Genomic DNA, 21147 nt, shown 5'->3' with positions numbered 1-21147 from the left:
TTAAGCCTCAGCAATGGAGGGCACCCCTCCCCCAGCCTCACTGCCACCTTGCAGGTAGATCTCAGACTGCTGTGCTAGCAATGAGGGAGGCTCTGTGGGCGTGGAACCCTCTGGACCAGGTGTGGGATATAATCTCCTGGTGTGCCATTTGCTAAGACCCTTGGTAAAGCGCAATATTAGGGTGGGAGTTATCCAATTTTCCAGGTGTTGTGTGTCTCGATTTCCTTTGGCTAGGAAAAGGAATTCCCTTCCCCCTTGTGCTTCCCAGGTGAGGCGATGCCTCGCCCTGCTTCAGCTCTCACTGGTCGGGCTGCACCCACGGACCAGCGCCAACTGTCTGACATGCCCCAGTCAGATGAACCGGGTACCTCAGTTGAAAATGCAGAAATCGCCCATCTTCTGTGTCACTCATGCTGGGAGCTGGAGGCTGGAGCTGTTCCTATTCAGCCATCTTCCACTGTAATTTCTTTATTGTTTGTTGTTATTTATTATCTATTGGTTGTCCAGGAGCATATTGTTTACTTTCCATGTATTTGTGATTTTTCTTTCAAAATTCTCCGTTATTGGTTTCTAGTTTTATATCATTGTGGTCAGAAAAGGTATGTGTTATGATTTCAGTCTTCTTAAGTGTGCTAAGACTTGTCTTGTGGCCTACTATCTGATCTATCTGGAGAATGTTCTGTGTGCGCTTAAGATGAATGTATGTTCTGTTGCTGTGAGATAGAATGTTCTGTATATTTATTAGATCTCCTTGTTCTAAAGTGTTGTTCCAGTGTTTCCTTATTAATTTTCCATCTGGATGATCTGTCCATTATTGAAAGTGGGGTATTTAAATCCCCTACTATTATTATATTGCAATCTGTCCCTCCCTTCAGATCCTGTAATATTTGCTTTATATATTTAGGTGCTCTGATGTTAAGTGCGTATAAATTTGTAATTATTAAAGCATCTTGATGAAGTGACCCCTATATCATTATTTAATGTCCCTTGTTTCTTTTTACAATTTTTGACTTAAAGTCTATTTTGTCTGATGTAAGTATAGCTATTCTTTCTCTTTCAGTTTCCATTTGCATGGAATATCTTTTTTCATCCCTTTACTTTTAGTCCATGTACATCCTTAAAAGTGAGGCAAGTCTCCTGTGGGCAGCATAGAGTTGGTCACTCTATGTCTTTTTATTGGAGAATGTAATCTATTTACATCCATAGTAATTATGGATAGGGAAGAACTTACTACTACCATTTTGTTAAATTGTTTTCTGGTTGTTTTGTAGGTACTTTATTTCTTTCTTCCTCTCTTGGTATCTTCCTTTGTGGGTTAATGGTTTTCTGTAATGGTATGCTTTCTATTTTTGTTTTGTGCATCTACTATAGATTTTTGTTTTGTTGTTACCATGAGGCTTGCATAGAAATTTTATACTTACATAGTCCATTTCATGCTGATAACAACTTAACTTTGATTGCATATAGCACATCTACACTTTTATCCCCCTCATTTTATGTTTTTGATTTCAAAATTTACATAATCCTATATATTTCTTGATAATTTATTCTAATTATAGTTGTTATTAATAGTTCTGTCTTTTAAATTCCTTTTAAAATTTGTATCAAAGATACAATCACTTTACACATCACCATTTCAGTCCTAGAGTATTCTAAACATGACTGTGTAATACTTATACCATTGAGTTTTGTGTTTTTATGACTTTTATATTAATAATTAGCAGCCTTTTGTTTCAACTTAAAGAACTCTCTTTAGGAATTCCTGTGAGGCAGGCTAGTAGTGATGAATTCCCTTAGCTGTTGTATGTCTGGGAAAGTTTTTATTTCTCAATGATCTCTGAAAAACAGCTTTTCTGGGTGAAGTATTCTTGATTATCAGGGTTTTTTTCCCCATTAACCATCTGAATGTATTATCCCACTCTCTCCTGTTTCTGTGGAGAAATCTGCTGATAGTCATGTTGGTACCTCTTTGTATGTGATATTTTTTTAAATCTCTTGCTACTCTCAGGATTTTTTCTTTGTATTTGATTTTTGATAGTTTGATTATTATGTTGTCTTGGCGACCTCCTCTTTGGGTTGAATTTCATTAGAGACCTCTGTGCTTCCTGTAACTTGGGAATACTGGTATCTATTGCCAAATTAGGGAAGTTTTCAGTCATTATTTCTTTAAATATGCTTTCTAGGCTTTTTTTCTTCTGCTTCTTGAATTTCTGTTATGTGTATATTAGGTCCTTTGATGGTGTCCCATAATTCCCATAGGTTTTTTTCATCCCTTCTTACTCTTTTTTTCCTTTTGTTCCTCTGATTGGATAATTTCAAATGTTTATCTTCAAGCTCATTGATTCCTTCTTCAGCCTGAGTGAGCATGCTGTTGAAGCTTTTGGTTGCATTTTTTTTTCAGTTCAGTTATTGTATTCTTCATCTCTAGGATTTCTATTTAGGTTTTAAAAATTGTTTCTATTTCTTTGTCAAACCTTTAATTTTGTTCATGTATTGCTTTCCAAGTTTTATTTTATTCTTTAGTCTTTGAATTCTTGTAGCTCACTGAACTTTAAGAGGATTATTCTGAATTCCTTGTCTATCGTTTAATACGTCTTTCTTTCTTTAGGGTGCATTGTTTGAGCTTTGTTAGTTTATTTTGGAAGTGTCAAGATTTTTTGAGTCTGTTATCTTCTGTCATTGTGTTGGTATCCATGCATTCGAAGAGACAACCATCTTTTCTGGCTTTTACAGGTATTCTTTGGCAGAAATAGACATTCATTATTCAGTCTAGCTTGTGATTCTGTATGGGACAGCTGGTAATGACCATGGGCAGACAGAGCTTGCTTCTGGGTGTTCTAGATGGCTGGGCTACTGTGTTGGCTCTGAGTTCAGGTGGGGCATCCGAGCTGGACTCAGTAATCAGGCTGAGCTGCTAGATGGACATTACAATTGCCTCAGATTGGGCTGGGCCACAGGGTAGATTTCCTGGCCACGTGGTACTGCTATTTCAGTTCAACAGTTGGACAGGGTTGCAGGAAGGGTCCCAGGGTTAGATGGAATTGCTGGTAGGGATGGATGGGAGCTGACACTTTAATAGAAATGCATAGTTCACGTTTGCCTTCCTGCCTATGTGGGTCCTTGGGGTGGGCTTTGAGACTGGGCTGAACATTGTTTAAACTACTGGGTATGGCATATCTAGCCTCTGCTCTTTGCTGAAATTCAATGGGGTAGTAATTTTCCTGCCTGGATAGGGTCTAAAAGCCCCAGGGTAGGGTCTAAGGCTGGTTTTGGAGGCTGGCCATCTATGGATTCAAGCCAAGTAGAACTTCTTTTTACTTCTGGGAGTTATCAGCTCAGCTTTTCAGGTGTGATATGCAGTTAGATGGTACCTCTGATTGGGCACCACTGTTGGCAGGTACACAGAGCTCCCACTTTGTCTCCTTGCTTTGTTTCTACCTGACTCCAGATGGTCCAGCCATGCCATTTCCCTGTGTTGCCTTTGAGGTGAGATGGGAATGGGCTTCCTGGGAAGCATCTTGGAATGCCAGGAAACTGGGTGTCCACCTCCAGCTCTCTTTTCCCTCCGTAGAAACTGCTGTTCCTGGGAAACACTTTCTGTGTGGTACTTTATCGACTTAGGGGAATGCGGTTAAAACGAGACCATTTCTTCTACCCTTTTTATGTGCTTTTTATTTTGTTCTGTGAACCACACAGGTGATTCAGGCCTATTTCCAATTTGGGATGTTTCCACCAAAGTGTTCCTGTCTGTGAATGGTTGCTAGTTGAACTTTCTGTGAGGGAGTAGTGTAGCCTGGGACCGACAATTCTGTCATCTTGCTGACTTCACTTCTCCCTTTTATTATATTTTATAAGAACTGCCAAATTGTTCTCTCAAAAGAGTAGTGATTCACATTGCCATCAACATTATGTGAGTGTTCTACTTTCATATTCTTCCCAGCATTGAATATTAACATTGTTTTAAAATATTGATAACTCATGAGGTGTAAAGTAGTGCCTTGTGATTGTTTTAATTTCTATTTCTCGTAGTGTCTGAGGCTGGACCTTCCCATGTACCTGGGCACTGACTGGGGTCTCCTCTTCCTCTCACGTGCCTAAATTAGATTAGTGATCCCCCCCCCCCCCGCCCGCGTTGGTTAAGTCTCATTTTGTCACCTTTTTGGTTTAGTATTTTAAATAATTTAGATATTATTAAAAGGTAACCCTTTTCTGTCATAAGTAAGTACTGCAGCTACTTTTCTTAGCCTGTTATTTCCCTTTCATTATATGATACCTCACTGTTTTGAAGTTTACATTTTGACATAATCAAATACATGCATCTTCTTCTGAATGTCTTTTATTGCTTAAGATCTGTAAATTCATCATTCTTACCCAGGCTTGATAAGAAATCTGTGACTCTCCTTGTTTTTCTTATTGTTTAAAACAAAACAAAACACTTTATCCTAATATGAGGCAGGTGTCCAAATTAAAAAAAAAGTTTTCCAAATAGATAATCTATTTTCCCACCATCATTTATTAAATAATATGTTATTTTCCCCATTGTTTTAGTGTCTCTTTTGCCATATATTAAATTCTTATAAATAATTTGGTCCAATTTGTATTTTTTTATTCTGTTTCATCAATCTAAATTTCTGTTGTACATGGGCATTTCTATACAACGCCCTGTCTACAATGGTCCATCCAATTGCCTTTTAATTTTCTTTTATATTTTTACAGAGAACATTGAGTTCCTCATACGTTCAGAGTTATTTGTTTTTAACCTATTTCTTGAGTCTAGATAGTGATTGTTGAGAACTTATGACTATTAATGTCATCTCCTAAGAAAGCAGAATCTGCTGAATTCTGCCATGAAATATTGGACTAAGAACAAGGAATTAGAGGAGGGAAATAGTGCTGTGCAGTGAGTGGAACTGGGGGTTGCCCTGGCCCACTGGGTAGCACTATGTTTCTCTTTCTTTTGCTACCCTCTCAAGCCCCAGGGAGAAAGTGGTGGAGTCAGAACACCTGGTATTACCAGAAGACAGCAAATCTACCTTTGCACTCAGAGGATCACAAAAAACATTCATCCATCTTTCAGATTTAGGTTTCATATTTTGTTGATTTACCAGGATGAGGCTATCTTTTATTGAAATAGACTCTTTTATTTATATTATATTAAATTTCATATGTTTTGTATTTTAAAATATTTAAGAGTTCATTTAAAAACCCGTGCACAAATATTTATAGTAGCTCTATTCATGATCACTTGAAACTGGAAAAAACTCAAATGTAACTCAGCAGATGAATTAATAAACAAACTGGTAAAGATACGCAATGAAATATTTCTCATCAATAAAAAGGAATAAGCTATGTTGATATGCACAACGTGGATGAATCTCATCAAAGACATTGCGCTAAGTGAAAGAAGCCAGTCTCAAGGTGGCTACAGTAGGCTTCTATTCGCAAGACATTCCGGAAAAGGCAAAACAATACGGATGGAGAAAAAGCCAGTGATTTGCCAGGGTTGGAGGTGAGGGAAGGTGAGTCTCCACAGGTGCGGCACTAGGGGACTGTTCTGTCATTCTGTCTCCTGAGTGTAGAAATCTGCATGAATCTATGCATGTGTTAAACTCATACAACTGTACACCAAGAGAAAAAGTCAGGCTTACTGAATTTTAACTTACGAAGTACAATTTAAATATATGCTATGGGTTTTTTTTTTTTTTCTAAAGGCAAATAATACAAGAAAGAGTAAAGAAGGAAGTAAAATAAAATCTAAAATCTTACACCTAGCAAAGTGATTTGAGAGTGCCTATTACCATCCAATTTAAGAATGGATTGTACAAAAAACAGATATCTTTTTGAGCTTGATATTTTTAAAATATACAATATCTAGGGCTTAAATTTTAAACCCTAACAGCTTCGTAATGAGACATAAAAATCTAGATCGAAATAATATTTTAGACTTTAAAAGCTGTTTCCTCTGTGTGTATATGAGCATGTGGGTAGTGTTTTCTTAATAAAAGGGTAGACGTTAATTGAACTGCTAACTTGACCCTTTGACTAACATGCTGTGCTTTTCAATGTTGCCTAGTTTTTCATATAAAATAGATCTGTCAAAAATAAAACCTGTGTTTAAATATGATGAGGTTTAAGGAAGAGTTGAGATGATGAAATAAATGAATGCTATAACTTGTAACTTGCATATTCACCGGAGACCACACATCGACCTTCCATCATGTGAGCAGGTCTTCACTCACATTCTCCTGTTAAGAATATTCCCATTCACGCTGGTAACAATAGTAGCATGGCAGAAACTATGCAAACAGAAAAAAATAAGCCATTTAGTCTAAATTATATGAAGTGTAGAAGCAAAACTCTGGGATATATTTTCAGTTATTACTGAAATCTTGGTAACGCACATGTTTAGAATCTCTTCTATTTATATGACATTTTGGAAAAGGAGAACATATCGGTGGTTAACAGGGCTATGGGTTAGGCGAGGGTGTGACTCCAAAGGAGAAACATGGGGAAGTCTCGGCGGTGATGGAATCATTCTGTATCCTTATCATGGTCTTCTTAATTTGGACATTACATTGGTCAGAGTCCAGGCAGAAAACAGATGGCACACCAAAAAGAGTGACTGATGTGAGTTTATTAAAGGATCTTTTACCCAAGCGAAGACAGGTTCAAGTAAGGTCAGTAGTTGAGGAAGCATCTCAGGGATACGAACCGGGGGAAGCCAGGATCCCTCCCAGGCCTGAAGGGGCAAGAGAGGGAGCAGTTACTGAAATGAAAGAGGACAGGGTTGCCCTCAGGGGATGAGGTCTTAGGGAGAAGAACATGACCATTGCCAAGCTGCTGCCCAGCAGGGCAGGAACTGGGGGAATAAGTAGTTCACCTTCTTTTTCCTCTCACCTTCCAACCTCCTGCTGGTGCCTCACACTGGTCAAAACCAACCGAAAGCCGAGAGTCCAGTTAAAGCAACCCACGCATGTGTCGTGCAGAGTAGATAACAGCAGAAAGTGGATCCAGATGAACAGACAAAGAATATCCAGTGCAGTCAACCCCTCCTAGCCTCAGCATCCTTTTAGGGATGAAAACCTTGTATTCTCCAAAGAGGAGCTACTCAAAGGCCTGCCGGCTGCCCTATTATTCCAGGGAGATGTCAATCCTGTTATGCCTCCACCCAGAATCTAAAATGTTATTTTAACCAGTGCTTTTTGTATAAGGCACTGGAGGGAATAGGAAAACAGAAGCCACATTCGATTGAGCTGCTAAAACTCACATAATTGTAGCTGGTCATGAGATCTAGGTTGATAATTGTAACGCCCTTCCTCCACTTCCCATTCTATGTCTCCCTTTCTCTGTCAGCATCTTTGCTGGGCAGCATTGTTCACCTGGTGAGTTACCCACCTTTCCTTGGGGAACTCAGTCCTTGGGGTTCTCTTTATTGAGCTACCACAGCTGGGTTAAGGCATATAATGCATCCTGAAGCACAGCACCCTAACTTCACAGGACATTCCTCTTAGCCAACTCTGTAATTGAGTCATCAGCAAAGTATTCAACCATTCTATGATGTCACCTATGCTGGGTGATACGGGGTATGTGGTAAGACAATTGAATTTTGTGGGTCTTAGAGCATTGCCATACCTTCTTCACCCAACAAATTAGCTCCTTGGGTAAAGGCTGTATTGCATGGGATATCTTGGTGATGGATACAGCATCCCGGGGCTTCACAAATGACAGTAATGGGCAGAAGCATTTCGAACAAGGAAGCCTGATTTGAGTCTGGGATGTGTATGTACACAAATCCCCATAAATCTTGGATTTTACTCTTGCCCCCTCCATGATGGCAAGGATCCAGTGTAATCTTTACCAGCTGTCTGCAAAGTCCACCCAGAGAAAGGGACTGGGCTGAGGGTTCAGTGTTGGCCTCTGCTGTTGACAGGTTGGACACTTGGCAGAGCAGTGCCAGCTCAGCTTTAGTGACAGGAAGTTCATGTTTTCAAACCAACACGCTGTCTCCATTTCTGCCACCATGAAAGCCCATGAACAAGCAGCAGTTTTCTGGGGAAGCTGACTCAGCGTGTACCTATGGCTATATTGCAAGGTGTTCTTCAAAGGTATCCAAACTCCCCCTCAGTAAGGGGCTCTGGGTCTATGACCTGGGCAAAAGACCATAAATTCCCATGGGTCCCTGTGACCAATGTGATCAGTCTCTCTGCCTCTGTCACCCTTTGCTGCCTCTTCTGACACTATCCGTCTGTCGAATGGATTAGAGGCTCTTTGGGAACAGTGTGACAAGTCTGTATGTTTCTTCTGCCCTCTCCGTACATGAAGTCACATGCTGCGATGTCTCTACTTGGATTCATAGGATAGGAAAGATGGACTGGGAATGGTACTTGGTTCCCAATGTCAGAATCCAGAGGGATAGCTGCTTGCTGCCTGAGACAATAAAGGAGCCCCTGGGACACTTTTAGGAGCAAAATAATCAGCTGTTATCTTTGTGACTTTGGTTAAGGATGGTTATTCATGTGATTTTTAGCAAAATTACCTGCTGATTTTTTTAGTTTTGAAAATTGTGTTTATTCATGTTGATTGTAAAAGCCATGGAAACTGGACAATAAAGGAAACTATAAAGGAAAAAAATGAACTACCATAATTATAATAGCCAGAGATAGCTACTATTAATATTGTGATATATTTCCTTCCAGAATTTCTTTTGTGCGTGTATGTACCTACACTCATGTACATACGTAACATAGTTGAGACCATATGAGGTATAAATTACATTCTGTTTTCTCATAGAATATTATATCAGGAGCATTTTTCATGTCATTAAAGAAACCTTTGAAATTAATTTTTAATGGCTGCATGATGTTTTGTTAACCCTCAAGTCAAACGGTTTGAACATTTTTAAGGTTTACGTTACATAATGCTAAATTAACACTCAGAAAGGTGTTAATTTATTCTTACGCTGGAAGTTCACAGGGATGCTTCTTGCCAGCATTGAACACTGCCATTTAAACACCCTGGCTGATTTGGTAGGTGAAAGCACAGCTTCTCATTGTGTTTTGATTTACATGTCCTTGATTTATATTGAGGTTGCATATTTTTTGCGTTTGAAAGTTTTCTGGACTTCCTCTGTAAACAATTGTTTATGTCATTTGTCCATTTTCTATGTCTAAAAATTTTTCTCCTAGCTTTATGGAGGTATAAATTATAAATTCATTCTTAAGCATATAGATTAATGGGCTTTTGCAATTGTTTATGTAACCACTACTGCAGTCAAGATTTAGAACACTTCATAGCCCTAAAATTTTACATTTGCCCTGTGTAATTAATCCCTTCCTGTGACCCCTGCCTCCAGCAACCATTGACTTGCTCTCTGTCACTGTCACTATAGTTTTACCTTTTCTAAGAGTTCTCATAAATGGAGTCATACAGTGGTAGTCTTTTGTGTTTGACCACTTTGACTTACCATGTTTTAAAGATTGATCCATGTTTTTGCATATCTCAACATCCCATTAATTTTTATTGCTGAGTCGTATTCCTTAGTATTGATATACCACAATTTGTTTATACACTCACCAGTTGATAGAGACATGCATGGGTTATTTTCAGTTTGGGGTCATTATAGAAGATACTGCTATGACCATTCATATACAAGTCTTTGTGTGGATGTGTTTTCATTTCTTGTGAGTACATGTCTAGTGGTAAAATTGCTGGATTACATGGTGAGTGTATGTTTAAATTTATGATACTATGTCACTGTTTTTTGAAGTGACTACCATCTTGCAATTCCACCAGCAATGTGTAACAATTCCAGATGTGGCACATTCTCACCAACACTTGCTATTGCCAGTCTTTTATTTTAGCCATTCTAGAGGTGTGTAGAGGTTTCTCAGTCTATTTTGAACTTGCATTTTCCTGATGACTAATGATATTGAATTTGTAAGAGTTCTTTATATACACTGGGTATAGGCATTTTATCAGATATATATTTTCAAATATTTTCCCTCAGTGTGGCTTGCTCTCTCATTTTCTTAACTCTTTCTTTTGAAATATAAACACTTTTAATTGTGAGAAAGTCCATTTACAAAATTTTATGGGTAATATTTTGGTGGTGTCTATTCCCAGAAATCTTGTCTAACCTAATATCACAAAGATTTAATCCTATGTTTACCACTAGAAGTTTAGTAATTTTAGCTTTTGCATTTGGGTTCATTTCTAGTTTTTGTATATGGTGTGAGGTAAGGGTCAAGGTTAATTCTGTTTCCATACAGATACCCAATTGTTCCAGCACCATTTGTTGAAAAGGCATCCCTTTCTCCAATGAATTACTTTGCACTATTGTTGAAAATTAACTAACCATATAAGTGTGAGTATATTTCTGAATTCCTTAGTCTCTGTAGGTCTATTCTTGCTTTAGTACTATGCTTTCTTGATTATTGTAGCTAAAGAGTTAAGTCTTGAAATTAGAGATTATGTAAGTCCTCCAAACTTGTTTTTCTATTTCAAAATCATTTGACTATTCTAGGTTCTTTGCCTTTCTATATAGTCATGTTAAAATCAGTTTGTCAGTATATTTTTTTGAAAGCCTTCCAGGATTTAGATTATAAATACATTAAAGAGTATTGCCATTTAACACTTTAACAATATTAAGTTTTCCACTGCATAAACATGCTACATCTTTCCACTTATTTAGTTGTCTTTAATTTTCCTAGTCAAAGGTTTATTGTTTATGATGTTCAGATCTTGCATATAATATCTAAAATGTATTCCTAAGTGTTTTTATTTTTTGATGCAACTGTACATGGAATTTTAAAAAATTTCACTTCCCAACTATTTATGGCTATTAATCAGAAATACAATTGATGTTTGTATATTGACTTTGAATATCATGACTTTATTAAACTCACTGGTTAATTAGTTCTAGTCCTCTTATTGTAGATTTCATAGTATTTTCTAAATACAGTCAGTCATCTAAAAATAAAAGCAAGCTTGCATCTTTCTTCCCAATCTGTATGCCTCTTATTTGGTTTTCTAGCCTTATTTTACTGGCTATGACAGTTTTACTATCTAGGCAGTTTTACTGGCCAGGATTGGCTAGAGTGTTAAGTATAATGTTGAATGGAAATGGTAATATTAGACGTTCCTGCTTTATTCCTGATCTTAGGTAGAAAGCATTCCATTTTACACCATTGAGTGTGATATTAGCCATGGATTTTTGTTGTTGTTGCTGTTGTTGATGTCCTTTATTATTTTAAGGAATTTGCTATTACTTGTTTGCTGAAAGTGTTTATCAAGTATGTTGAATTCTGTCAAGTGGTTTTTCTGTGTCTGTTCTAATGAGCATGTAGTTTTTCTCCATTATTCTATTAACATGGTAAATTACATTGCTTGATTTTCAAATGTTAAGCCAACCTTGCATCTTGGGAGTAAACCTCACTTAGTGATAACATATTATTATCCTTTTCATATATTACTTGAGTGTATTTGTTAAATTAAGAATTTTTTTCATCTTTTTAAATGAGTGATGTTTGTCTGACATTGCCTTTTCTTATAAAATCTTTGTCTGAGTTTGGGATCAGAGTAACACTGACATGTGCTGGGAAATGTTTCCTTCCCGAACTCTGCTTTGTGCCTGGTATTATTTATATTCTTTAAATGTTTGATAGAATTCACCTGAGAAGCCATTTATGCCTGGAGTTAGTTTTGGGGAATATTTTAAATCATAAATTGAGAGAGTTAATATAGAATTATTTGAGTTTTCTCTTTCTTCTTGGTTCATTTCGGTAATTTGTGTTTTCAACAAATGTTTTTCCCATTCTTTCTCTCCTCTCTTTCTGTGACTCCAAGTACATACATATCAGACCATCTAGTATTAAATAACATGTTTTTATGTCTATTCATTTTATAAATATATGTATATTCTATATTCTTAAATTCATATTGGTTGGGTTCAGTTGATCTATATTTAATTTACTCACTCTTTTCTCTGTCCTCTCCATTCTTTTGTTAAGCCTATTCAGTGAATTTTTTGTTTCAGATAGTATATTTTTGTCTTCTAGAATTTCCATTTAGTTGTTTTTATTGTGTCCATTTTCTCTACTGAGATTTCCTTTCTTTTGGTTTATTGTGGGCATATTTTTATTCATTTCATTGAGGATAGTTATAATCATTGCTTTTAAAATCCTGTGTGTTGATCCAGTATTTGAGTTATCTGTTTCATCCTAATTGTCAAATGTATTGGCATAATGCTATTTATAATATTCCTTCATTATCCTTTTTTAAAATAACTTTTTTATTTTAGGACAGTTTTACATGTAAAGAACTATTGTAAAGACAGTACAGAGAATTTTAGTATACTCCATCCCAGTTTTCCTATTATTATCTTTCATTAGTATGGTACCTTTTTCACAATTAATGAACTAATATTGATACGTTATTATTAACATCTATAATTGATTTATAGTTCCTCAGTTTTCCCCTGATTTTTATTTTCTATTCCAGGATATCATCTAGGATGCCCCATAGCACTTAGTAATCATCATGTGTCCTTAGTGTCCTCTTGAGTATGACAGTTACATAAGATTTCTTTGTTTTTTGATGACCTTGCAAGTTTTGAGGATTACTGGTTAAATATTTTAAAGAATGTTCCTCAGTTGGGATTTGGCTGATTAGACTGCAATAGTGTGTTCTAGGGAAAAAAAACCACTGAAGTAAAGTGGCATTCTCATCACAGCATATTGAAGGTACATAGAGTCAACATGACTTATCACTGTTGATGCTGACCTTGATCAGGTAGCGTCCTTTTACTTTCAACCTATCCGGGTCTTTACATGCAATGTGTCTCTCTTGTGATGTATAAATTTAGATCTTGTTTTATAAAGAAATCTATTCTGATAATCTCTACCTTTTAATAAAATACTTACTCCTTTAATAGTTAAAGTAATTATTGATATGTTTGGGTTTGAGTCTCCCTTTTATCCCCTTGCCTCCTGTTTTTGTTTTGTTTTGTTTTGTTTCTGTTTGATTATTTGTTCATTTTCTCTTGCCCTTTTTTTAGATTATTTGAATATTTTTTAGAATTCCATTTTAATTTTCTTATAGTCTTTTTAGCTATACTTCTTTGCATAATTTTAATGGTCACTCTGGGAATTGTAATATACACCCTTAATTGTTCCCAGTCTACATGCAGTAAATATTGTACCACTTCACATAAAATGAAGAACCTATTCAAGCATATAGGCCTATATCCTGCCCTCCATGTCCTTTATAAAGCAGTTCCCCCTTATCCATGGGGAATATATTCCAAGATCCCAGTGAATGACTGAAGCCACAGATAATACCAAACCCGATTGTCTTCCACCCACAAATTTAATGCCTTTTTTTTTTTTTTTTTTTTTTTGAGACGGAGTCTTGCTCTGTCTCCCAGGCTGGACTGCAGTGGCGCAATCTTGGCAAGCTCCATCTCCCGGGCTCACACTATTCTCCTGCCTCAGCCTCCCAAGTAGCTGGGACTACAGGCACCTGCCACCACGCCTGCTAATTTTTTTGTATCTTTTTAGTAGAGACGGGGTTTCACCGTGTTAGCCAGGAGGTTTCGATCTCTTGACCTCGTGATCCGCCGGCCTCGGCCTCCCAAAGTGTTGGGATTATAGGCGTGAGCCACTGCACCCGGCCTTAATGCCTTTTTTTTAACTAAACACTTACCACATACTGTGTCATAACTTTTGCGGTTTGAGGTGTGACCACTAAATTAGCATGAATTTCTTATTTCTCCTTCATAATTTTATGGAAGGAAGATTCATTCTTACTGTTGAATACAACCTCAGCATACAACATTTTTTCTTTCTTAGTAGGTCAAGAACTTTCACTTTTACCCTTAAAGGAAGCACTTTACAGCTTCTTGGGCAATACAAATTGCCAGTATCACTACTCTTGGCATACAAGGTTTTTTTCTTTCTTATTAGGTCACGAACTTTCACCTTTTCCCTTAAAGGAAGCACTTTACAGCTTCTTTGGCATGTACAAATTGCCAGCATCATTACTCTTTGCTTTGGGGTCATTATTAAGTAAACAAGGGTTGCCTGAACACAAGCACTGCAGTATTACAACAGTTAACCTGACAACCTAGACGGTTACTGAATGACTAACAGGTGTGTGGCGTACACAGTGTGGACACACTAAACAAAGGAATGATTCACATCCCAGGGAGAATGGAGCAGAACCCTGGGATTTCATCACACTACTCAGAATGACATACAATTTAAAACTTATGAATTGTTTATTTCTGGAACTTTCCATTTAATATTTTTGGACCTTGGTTGACTATGGGTAGCTGAAACCATGGAAGGCAGAACTGTGGATGAGGTGGGACTACTATGAATACTAGATACTGACTTGTGTTACATATCTCATAAGATGGTGTTATTATTTTTTCCTTTAAGTATCTATAAAGAGATTAGGAAGAAGAAAGACTTTTGTATTTTTTTTCAGAAATTTACCATTTCTGACACTGTTTTCATTCCTTTCCGAGGAGTCAAGGTCTTCATCTGCTAGCGTCTTCCTTCAGCCTGAAGAACTTACTTTATTGAGGTATATAGGTGTGCTAATGATGGATTCCCTTAGTTTTATCTTCTTTAGAAATATCTTTATTTCTCCTTCATTTTTAAAGGAAGTTCTCTTTGATGAAAACTCTTTGAGTAACTTTTTGCTTTCCGTTGGCACTTTATGACATTTTTCCACATCTTTCCACTTCTGTTGTTTTGAAAGAAATGTCATCTGTTAAATTGGCATCTTCCTGTATTTAATGAGTCACTTTTCTCTTGTTGTATTTGATACTTACCCTTTGAATTTGACTTTCAGCTTTGTAGCTATGTTGTACCTAGACATGGCCTTTTTCATGTATATCATGCTTGATGTTTGTTGTGTATCTTAAATCTGTAGATATACATCTTTAATCAAACTTGGGAAAATTTTGGCCTTTATTTCTTCAAATATTTTTTTCTGTCCCATTCTCTCTTCTCTCCTTCTGTGATTTCACGTACATGTATGTCAGATCATCGAGTATTATATAACATGTTTTTAAGTCTATTCATTTGATAAATATATGTGTATTCTGTATTCTTCATACTGGTTGGGTTTAGTTGATCTGTATTTAAGTTCACTCACTCTTTTCTATCTTCTCTATTCTTTTGTTAAGTCTATTCAGTAAATTTTTTATTTCAGATAGTATATTTTTCTTTTCTAGAATTTCCATTTAGTTATTTTTATTGTATCTGTTTCTCTGCTGAGATGTCCTGTCCTTTATTGTGGGCATATTTTTATTCATTTTACTGAAGATAGTTATTGCTTTTTAAATCCTGCATGTTAATGCCTATATTTGGGTTGTCTCAGTTGATTTTCACTTCTCCTTAGTATGAGTTCCATTTTTTCTGGTTGTTCTTGTGTGCTATATTTTTTGTAGTATATCCTGGACATTTGGAAGGCTAAATTGTGGAGACTCTAAATTCAGTTATTTTTTTCTAATGAATGTTCCTTCTGTTATTTTAGTAGTCAGTTATCTTGTTGGACTCAAACCGCATACTCTGTTTCTTGGGTGGCAGGTCTGATCTCAGTTCAGATCTTTTGTGTTTAGCTAAGCTATTTTGAGCATATATTCTGAGCAGGTGAGGTTCAGCAGCCAGTAAGAATTATGGTGAGTTAGATAGAATTTGGGGATCTCTCTCTGGCTGTTTCTCTTCCAGGATTTCTTCTTTCTCTCTTGTGGCTGGGATTAGTCTTCTCGTTTTGCAGGCCATAAAGGCTACTTATGTATTTATTTTTTTAACTGATGTTCCAGCCACTCCTCATGCTGCAGTGCCTCATCTGAGGCTAAAAGCATTGAAAATACCACACCCCCACAGTTCTCCTCTTAGCGTGGATTCCCCACGAGACTTTGCCTGCTCTGATCACAGTACTTTCAAATAGCTGCTTTTGATAATTATGTCCAGATTTTATTGTGATTATCTGAAGGAGGGTTGGGCCAGTAGGATCTTATTGTACCATTATTGGAAGAAGTCAAGTTTTAGTATTTTCTTATTAATTTGTATAAGCACTTTATGCTTTAAGAATTTTAGCAATTTATTGTATATATTTATAATTTTGTTAATCTGTTGTTCAGCTTTTAAATTTTGTTTTGTGTTTATGGTATACAAAAATCTTATATTTTGATGTAATTAAATAGGTAAGTTTGAGATTTTTTAAGTTTTGCTTTAAAATTCATTCTTATTAAAGTATCAGATAAGCACATGCCTAGATTTTTTTCTACTTTTTTTGTAGTTATAGTTTTACATTTAACTTTTAATCTCTTTTACATTTATTTTAGTATGTAATACTAAGTGAAGATCTCCTTTGATATTTTCCCCAAAGAGCAAGGCAATTTCCTAAACATAATATATAGAGGCTGATTTTATTTTTCATAGCAGCTGCAGTTTCCATTATAAAAAGTTAATTTTCAATTTGCTGAAATTTAAGATGAACATATATAATATTGACAAATTATATCAAAGTAATTGGCAAATTTTGGTGAAGAAAGACTCAAATTTGAGTCAGAAAAATGAAAAAAGAAATTTTTATGTGAATAGTAGTACATGAAGCCAAAGTCATGTTCTACTTGTTTACATGTGGCCATGTGTGCCTAACAAAATCAATTACTCAGTCTCCATCTCTCTTTCTCATGATCATGTCCACAGTGCTAGCAGCAGAAGTAGAAAGAGCCATTTATCAAGTATTAGCTGCCATAATCATAATCGTAGTAAGAGTGCTATAGAAGTATTAGATACTGTAATAATAATAATATTTAAATAATAAGTGCAATAATGGAAGGATACATAGTGTAATGAGAGTCTAATAGGGAAAACAGCACTGGCTGTGGAAATCAGGGAAGGCTTCCTTGAGGAAACAGTGACTGCATTGAGACCTGAAAGAGGAGTAGAATTAACTAGGAAAGTATGGGAAGTAGGTAATGATGGGCGACATGGCAGTTGGCAAAGGAAGCAACAAGCGGAAGGGACCGAGGACAGGGAAGAGTACAGCTCTTTGGAAGAACGGAGAGACCAATGTGGCTGGTGCTAAGAGAGCCCGGGGAGCATGCCATGGGGCGAGGCTAAGGAGGTGAGCAAGGCCACACCATGCAGGCTTGTACGTTTCAGGAGTGTCATTTTTATCCTAAGAGCAGTGGGAAGTCATGGAAAGATTTTAAGCAAGACTAATCTGGTCGGATTTGCATTTTTTTTTTTTTTTTTTTTTCTAGACGGAGTCTCCCTCTGTCGCCCAGGCTGGAGTGCAGTGACGCGATCTCGGCTCACTGCAAGCCCCGCCTCCCGGGTTCACGCCATTCTCCGGCCTCAGCCTCCCGAATAGCTGGGATTACAGGTGCCCACCACCATGTTCAGCTAGTTTTTTTTTTTTTGTATTTTTAGTAGAGACAGGGTTTCACCATGTTAGCCAGAATGGTCTCGATCTGCTGACCTCATGATCCACCCGCCTCGGCCTCCTAAAGTGCTGGGATTACAGGCGTGAACTACCGCGCCCGGCCCGGATTTGCATTTTTATTATTTATTTATTTTTATTTTATTATTATTATTTTTTTGAGATGGAGTCTTGCTCTGTCGCCCAGGCTGGAGTGCAGTGGTGGGATCTCAGCTCACTGCAAAGTCTACCTTCTGGGTTCACGCCATTCTCCTGCCTCAGCTTCCCAAGCTGCTGGGACCACAGGTGCCCCCCACCATGCCCGGCTAATTTTTTGTATTTTTAGTAGAGACAGAGTTTCACCATGACAGCCAGGATGGTCTCAATCTCCTGACCTCGTGATCCTCTCGCCTCGGCCTCCCAAAGTGCTGGGATTACAGGTATGAGCCACCACGCCCAGCTGGAATTGCATTTTTAAAACATCAGGCTGGTAGAAGTACAGAAATATATTGGAGGAAGTCAAGAGTAGGCCCAAGAAGACCCATTAGGAGATTATTGCAATAATTTAAGTGAAGCTTGGTATATATGTGGATGTATGAATGGATGGATATCTGGCTGGGTGGATCTGTAACCTAAGTTGAACTAGGCAGACTCATGGAGTGTCATCTTACAGCTACTTAATTTTGTTTCCCACTGCCCCTTTAAATTTACTCAATTGGATTAGTTATTTTGCCCCTAGATAAAAACATGAGCAGATCTTGCTTCCAGGTTTGTCTTGGATCATAGAAAGAGACTCAGTTTAGTCATGCAACTGCCAATCTCACACAGCCATCAAACATGTAAGGTTGATTCAAACATGAATTGCATTTCCTCCCTGTTAGGGCCTGTTACAGGCACGAGTACAGGCGGCATGATGGCAGCTTCACCTCTTCCCCACTTTGCACTTCTCTTCTTTCCTCATTTTGTAAACTAAGTTTCTGCCTGCTCTAGGAATTGAAGTGCACAGAGGAAGGAGAGGAGCAAAAGTGGAGGCTGAAAGTTCTCATGTGACTGGCACTGCTGTGAGCTTGAAGCTGCGTTCTCAGGGCTGATCAAGTGTTCAAGGTGTTTGCCATCATGAGCGCTGTTGATGGGTTTTGGATTTCACATTTGATGAAGGCAGATGCATCTCTAGCCTCGCCCGCTGATTGCCTGTTTCCTTCTCAGCCTCTGGGAATCTGGGAAGAGAGAAAGCAAGCCTTCTCTATTAAGGCGTGTTCATTTCTCCAGGTGGCTTTCTTGGGCAAGGACGAAGATGCCACTGTGTGTTTGTGCATGCACATGCTCTCCCTCACGTGGCCCACTTTCCCTCACGTGGCCCACGTCTGATGCCCATGAAACTCTCAGCAGTTACTTTCCTGATGACTCTGATAGAGCAAGCCAACCAACCACCCACCCCCGCCTGCCAAAACTTTTTGTTCCCAATGGCTAGCCAGCTCATCTTTCACCTGCTAGGTTTCTAGCTGGGAGTCAGACACCGATACATCCCACCCGCAATTGCAGGGGACAGGAGTCAAGCTCCCTGAGTGGAACCAGCTCTTTTGACAAGGCTTCAGGTGAGGAGTAGGCATCCTTCACTCTCTCTTTTGTGCTGGGATTGGGACTCAAGTACCACCAAAAGATTTTCTCCCAAAATTCACTCTTTTATCCTCTATTATCTGGATTTTTTAATACCCCAGATATAGATAAAGAATTTGTTTGTCTAACCAGTTTGCTCTCAGCCATTAATTTTTAGCAATCAAAACAGGGCAGTCTGTTTCATGCCCACTTTGAGATCTCATATTGATTATCTAAGGAACTCTGCCCAAACTACTTTTTGCCATCCTGTTAGGGAAGGATAGGTATGGTTTAGTGTGTAAGTCACAGAAGGTGTATGTGACACAGGTCAGTGTATGTGATGGGACACTTGCTGGTTTTCCAGCCTGTAACCGAGGCTTTTTGACCTGTTAGCTTTAATCCTTATCACAACCCTCCCAGTAGGTGGTGTTATTCTCATGTTCCAGGTGAGAGGAATACAGAATCAGCATAGTGAGCAGCGTGTCTGAGGTCACATCAGTAGGGAGTGCAGGAGCAGGTACTCTGGTCTTTCTGAAACCCATGCTCACATCAGGTTGCTCCCACAGACATCTTATAACTCTGAAATTATTGGACTCTGAATCATGGGACCATATTTACTTTGGAAATGTGTTTTTGAACAATTTTCCAATTATTCTTGCTAAGACTTTGAATCTGTACTGACTTTCTATTGCTGCCATAACAAAGTACACAAGCCTAGTGGCTTATAACAACACATGTTTTATCTTCATGTTTGGTAGGTTGAAGCCCAACATGGGTCTCACTGGGCTAGAATCAAGGAATCAGTGGGGCTTTTTTCCTTCTGGGGAATCTGGGGGCAAATTTATTTCTTGCTTTTTCCAGCTTCTAGAAGCCACCTGCATTTGTTGGTTCACACCTCCTTCCTCTGTCTTTCAAAGCCACCAGCTTCACACCTCTGCCCTTCTGTCCTCACGTCTTCTGATGGCTGCAGCTAGGAAAAGCTCTCCAATTTTAAGAATGTATGGGATTAGAGTGGGCCCACCTGGATAAACCAGGAGAGTCGCTCCATCTCCAGATCTGCCCTCCATCATATCTACCATGTTCCTTTGCTGGGGCAAGAACGTAGTCACAGAGGCTCAGGATGAGAGGGTGGACCCCATGGTAGCCATTGTCCTCCCCGCCCCAACATAGAGGCTCTTGAAATGATGAATTTGAAAGAATTATTTTATGGACATTATTATTTTAATCAAATCCCTTAGATTCTTCCTTCAGTGTATGCTACCATTAACAATATAGAGACATGTAGATCTAATATCAGTTTGATTTTTCCTTGCTTTAAAAAATCAATTCATAGTACTATTTTACTAAGTGATTTTGTTTACATTAGATTTGAAACTTCATATACATGCATTGCTGCCATTTTCAGTTCAACATTAAGTACCTAATCCATGCAGTGTTATAGAAAAAATGTTGAAAGTAATGTTTTTGTTGTTATTTTTAAATACAGATTTGGACTTAAAGCCACCACTAAAATCAACTGGAAGAAATTTCTAACATCATTTCATGAGCCTCGGGGGTTGGAAATTACCAATAAAGGTCCCCTGACAAAAAGAAATAGGTATGTAAAAAAAAAAAAAAAGGAACAAATTTTAGTTATACATATCATATTATGTAAAAGATCAGAGAATATGTGTTCCTTTTTTTGCATTGATTGAATGATCGATTAGTCTCCATTGAATAATTGGCAACTTTTATGTAGTGATTTACCGTTTACAAATTTTTCATATTTAAAACTGCCTTAAACTATAAGGTTGGTATAATTATTATTTCAGTTTCTAGATGAGAAGCATTAGATGATACAATCTTAACTCGATCACCTGCTCAGAGTGTGGTGGAGGCAGCTATGGACCACAAAGGCTCCAGGCACACGGGCCGTCATGGCAAGCACTGCTCCCCAGCTCTGAGCATATCCTTGTAACATTGTATATACACGTGTGTTTGTTAGGTGTTACATGGAAAGGAACAATATATGTTCATTTGTTTTCCAGCCACTGTCTGCGTGGCCCAGCTATCAGGGGTCACAGAGATTATTTCTCTGTCATTATTTCTGTTTTCATTTTAATATCTATT

General features: G+C 37.8%; 1 protein-coding gene across 3 annotated transcripts in view; it reads left to right on the top strand.

The window, feature by feature from the left end:
• Window positions 1-21147, top strand: part of EFCAB6 (EF-hand calcium binding domain 6) — a 324746-nt gene that overhangs the window by 124389 nt on the left and 179210 nt on the right. For all 3 annotated transcript variants that reach the window (XM_017850034.1, XM_017850033.1, XM_017850035.1), the window contains one exon: window positions 20525-20635. In XM_017850034.1, coding sequence (XP_017705523.1) covers window positions 20525-20635 — 111 coding nt within the window. The remainder of the gene's footprint in view (window positions 1-20524; window positions 20636-21147) is intronic.

Source organism: Rhinopithecus bieti, unplaced genomic scaffold (assembly GCF_001698545.2).
Source record: "Rhinopithecus bieti isolate Rb0 unplaced genomic scaffold, ASM169854v2 scaffold_33210, whole genome shotgun sequence".
Taxonomy (NCBI): domain Eukaryota; kingdom Metazoa; phylum Chordata; class Mammalia; order Primates; family Cercopithecidae; genus Rhinopithecus; species Rhinopithecus bieti.
This window is presented reverse-complemented; position numbering and strand designations above follow the sequence as displayed.